Below are 3,868 nucleotides of genomic sequence, written 5' to 3'. Positions count from 1 at the left end.
ATTCCTACAAACATGTAGCTTGCTGTATTAATTTGCCAGTTTGTCGATTTAATTAAAACCTAAATATTAATTAGTTGAAGAGAAAATACAACATTAATTAATGCATTTGACACTGTCCTGCGGTCCTGACTGAGATAAGATAGGTTTGATGTTACCATTTTCTTGATAAAACAATGCCAACAGTAAGCATAAGTCACTCAAGTATGAACACCTCATTTGGACAACTTGATATATAATTGCTATAACATACATATACACTTATTTCTACCACAAGAATATTGTGTGTGATATTTTCTTAAATGTAAGTAGACAAAATTTTGGCATCCCACAATTCCTTTAGAATCCAAATGCGTCGAGTACATAATGATCAAGACATGCAAACATATCGTCAGGCTATTCAAGTTCTGAAAGATCATCGTTCTCTGAGATACCATGCAACCCTACAGAAGATGACTGAGCATATGATAACTTAACAAGATTCGATTGTGACTGTGATTGTGTGGAGGAAAAGAATGGCTTGGGTGGCATGTGGATGTTGTCTATATCCCCCTCCAGCATCTCCACAACCTCGCTCATGGAGGGACGATCACATGATTTTATCTGTATGCACCAGAGTCCCACCATGGACAGCTTTCTCTCGATTTCATCGATTTCCAAGTTAATATCATCAGTCTCTGCTCCAGCTCTTACCTCCTGTAGTTGCACGAGTTGAACATAAATCCACGAAGGGTAATAAATTTGGCTCGAATTCTCTGCTTTGTGATCCACATTCCTCCTTCTGCCAGCAATCTCCAAGAGCAACATCCCGAAACTATACACATCGGACTTGTACGATATGATCCCAAAGCTTCTAGAGATCAACTCGGGTGCTATATATCCAATCGTCCCCCTTGCGGCACTCATAGAGACTAGGCTACAGTCCTTGGGGCAGAGCTTTGCCAGTCCGAAATCTGAAACCTTGGGGGTGAAATTGTGATCGAGGAGAACGTTGTGCGGCTTGATGTCGAAGTGCAAGATCTGCATGTGGCATCCGGTGTGGAGGTAGTTGATGCCTCTGGCCACGCCCAAGGCAATCTCGTTGAGCTTGCGCGGACTAAGGCGGCGTCTGCTGCTGCACGCCCCACTGCGATTGGATTTGGAGGAGAAAATGTACCTGTCGAGCGACCCGTTGGGCATGAACTCGTAGACCAGCGCCCTCTTCGATCCCTCCGAGCAAAACCCGAGAAGGCGCACGACGTTCAGGTGGTGGATTCTTCCGATGGTGTCCACCTCGTTGATGAAATCTTGGCCGTGGAAGTTGGATCCGCCCAGGAGCTTAACGGCGACAGGGTATGTTCCCATGATGTGGCCCTTGAAGACGGCGCCGAAGCCGCCTTGGCCTAGCCGTTCCCTGAAGTGGCCGGTCATGGCGACGATGTCACTGTAGGCGTAGCGCGTGGGCGAAAGAGATTGCTGTTGGTTGCGAAGGAACTTCTCGACGGCGTCCTCGGGTGCCCTGCTTCTCCTCCAGCAATTGAATAGGAGGAATCCAAAGGCACACAGAGGTGCCAATATTAATCTGGTCACTACAATTAATATCGGCAAAATTATTAACGTAGAGCGATTAGATCATGTATAGTTCAATTAATTTAATGATGATATATATAAAAGAAATAGATCATTTGTTGAATTGGCTTTCATTCACCTAGTAAGGCAAGAATCTGATACACCAAAAAAAGGGCGAGTCTACCAAGAACGTCCGCTGAGGCATTATTTCCATTGACGCACGACAGGAATTCAAGCCCAGAAAAGATGGCATGGGCAATCTGGGAAAGGAGATTAGGACCTGCAGAAGTTGCAAGAGCGTGGTACCTGCATTCACACGTGGAAATTGAAAAACAAATTGATCTATGAAATCAACGAGATATCAAAATTATCCAAGTGAAGGCGAGAAGATGAATGCACAATCCTGCTTACTTTAGTCCTTCCCAACAGAATTTCACCGAGTGTAATGGAGTGCAGTATACCTGGAATCCGTTTCGCAGGAGTTTAAAGATGTCGTGATCACCTGGACTTAGCAAGTTCTCGACTGGCACAGTGGTTAAGAAGCTACATGAGTTCTTGAGATACAATAGCTGATACGAGTTGTCGTTAACGACGACGTATGTAGTTGAGCTGCTGCGAAGGCAATTAGGGACTGCCAAATACTCCTCCTGGCTTTCTACCTCCCGCGTGCAGTTCATGAAACTGGCCCATAAAATCCTGTGTTGTTGGTGAAACTGCTGGTCCATAATATGAAATTTATTGCTCTCGAAAGAATGGTCGGGAAGATCAAGGCAATTGGCGTCGGACGAGAAACCAGTGTACATGAGCCGGAGCGTTGTGGCATAAGTTTTATATGAGATCTCAGTGACCAAGTATTTCTCAGAATGGGAGTCACTATAGACTGTGTGGTTTCCCTCGCAGCTGAGTTCGAAGCTATCGTTGCCGCATCCGTCAGGATCGCGGCACAGCCGGAATGGATAACGTATGTCGATGTCGCCACAGGAAGGAGGACGATGAGATTTGCCAAGTAGCAACGCAGCATGGCACAGGAGGAGGAGAAAGAGCAGAGGAACAGAGATCGGCCTGGAAAATGATGCCATCGAACAATCGATCAATGAGTTACAGAGGTAGAGGATTAGATTAAATGCCGAGTAGTAACGCAGCAAGGCAGAGGAGGAGGAGGAGGAGGAGAAGGAGCAGAGAGCAGCGTGGAAGACGATGCCATCGAACTTGATCAATGAGTTGCGGAGGTAGAAGAGGAACTCAAAGGCAGGATTACTCTATAAAATGCCAAGCAAACGGTGGCACACTAAAGAGCGAGACGGATGGTCGAGTGTACCACAGGACCACAGCCTCAATTGACTTTGGCGTTAACGATGAAATCACATCCTCTATCCCGAGATTTCCATATCTCGTGTCCTTAAGATATGACGTCCGATCAACGAGGAACACATAGAATATTCTGATCGAATTTAATTCAACGAAATGGGATAAGGGAGGAATTCATGATTTGACAGAACGTCCGCCACGATTCCAAAGCATCTTCCACATGATTTAACGGTCACCGTTCCGTTGACTATCCTGATTCCTAATTCTACATAAATAAATAAACGACCACATTAATCGAACGTAATTCTTACAGTTCTTTAATGGAAACTTTAAAATTATAATAGAATTAATATATTAGAGTAAAAATCATCATAGGGACGATGATTTTTTTTAAAAATTATTATTAAAAGGACATCTCACTTATAAGTCTACGTATGGATAGAATTTGAAGAGGATTTAATTAAAAAAATTAGGATGAAAGATTATTATTCGTCAAAGTCAAGGGGAGACATCTCATCTGATGCCGTTACGTTGGTTTGGGGATTTAGGAATAAGGAAATAGATTCATTCTTAAATCTTATGTTTGGTTGATGGGAATAGAATCAAGATTTTAGAATAAAATCCAAAAACTTTGGTATTGATGAAACTCATCTCTTTACTTAGGTTTTGATTGAAATGAGAATGAAATTTAAGTTTTAGACAAAAATACCCTTAATATATTTGTTCAATTTTTTCTTTTATTTCACTTTCTCTCCTTCTTCTCTCTCATACTTTCTCTCTTAATATATTTTCTCTTTTATCACACATTCTCTACCAATTTCTCGTTGTATTCTCTCTCCACTGTACACTCTCTCTCCTAATTTTCCCATTCTCCATTCCCTCTCATCACATTCTCTTTCATCACACTTTCTCACACATTATTTACTCTCTCATTTTTTCATCATACTTTCTTTCTCATCACAATTTCTCTTTCCTCAATCTCTCCTACTATACTCTCTCTTCTCATTTTCTGTCA

At 42.5% G+C, this 3,868-nt stretch overlaps 1 protein-coding gene across 1 annotated transcript; it reads right to left on the bottom strand.

Annotated features, from left to right (window-relative positions):
• Positions 1 to 306: 306 nt before the first annotated feature.
• LOC121971917 (LEAF RUST 10 DISEASE-RESISTANCE LOCUS RECEPTOR-LIKE PROTEIN KINASE-like 2.2) lies at positions 307 to 2,898 on the bottom strand. Its single transcript, XM_042523438.1, has 3 exons — positions 1,957 to 2,898; positions 1,685 to 1,851; positions 307 to 1,565 (listed from the first exon to the last, which is right to left on the bottom strand). The coding sequence occupies exons 1-3, from the start codon at positions 2,622 to 2,624 to the stop codon at positions 394 to 396; spliced, it is 2,007 nt and encodes a 668-aa protein (XP_042379372.1). The 5' UTR covers positions 2,625 to 2,898; the 3' UTR covers positions 307 to 393.
• Between the last annotated feature and the right edge of the window lie 970 nt (positions 2,899 to 3,868).

Source organism: Zingiber officinale, chromosome 4A (genome assembly GCF_018446385.1).
Source record: "Zingiber officinale cultivar Zhangliang chromosome 4A, Zo_v1.1, whole genome shotgun sequence".
NCBI classification, from domain to species: Eukaryota; Viridiplantae; Streptophyta; class Magnoliopsida; order Zingiberales; family Zingiberaceae; genus Zingiber; species Zingiber officinale.
Note: the sequence above shows the minus strand (reverse complement) of the source record. Positions and strands in the feature narration are given on the sequence as shown.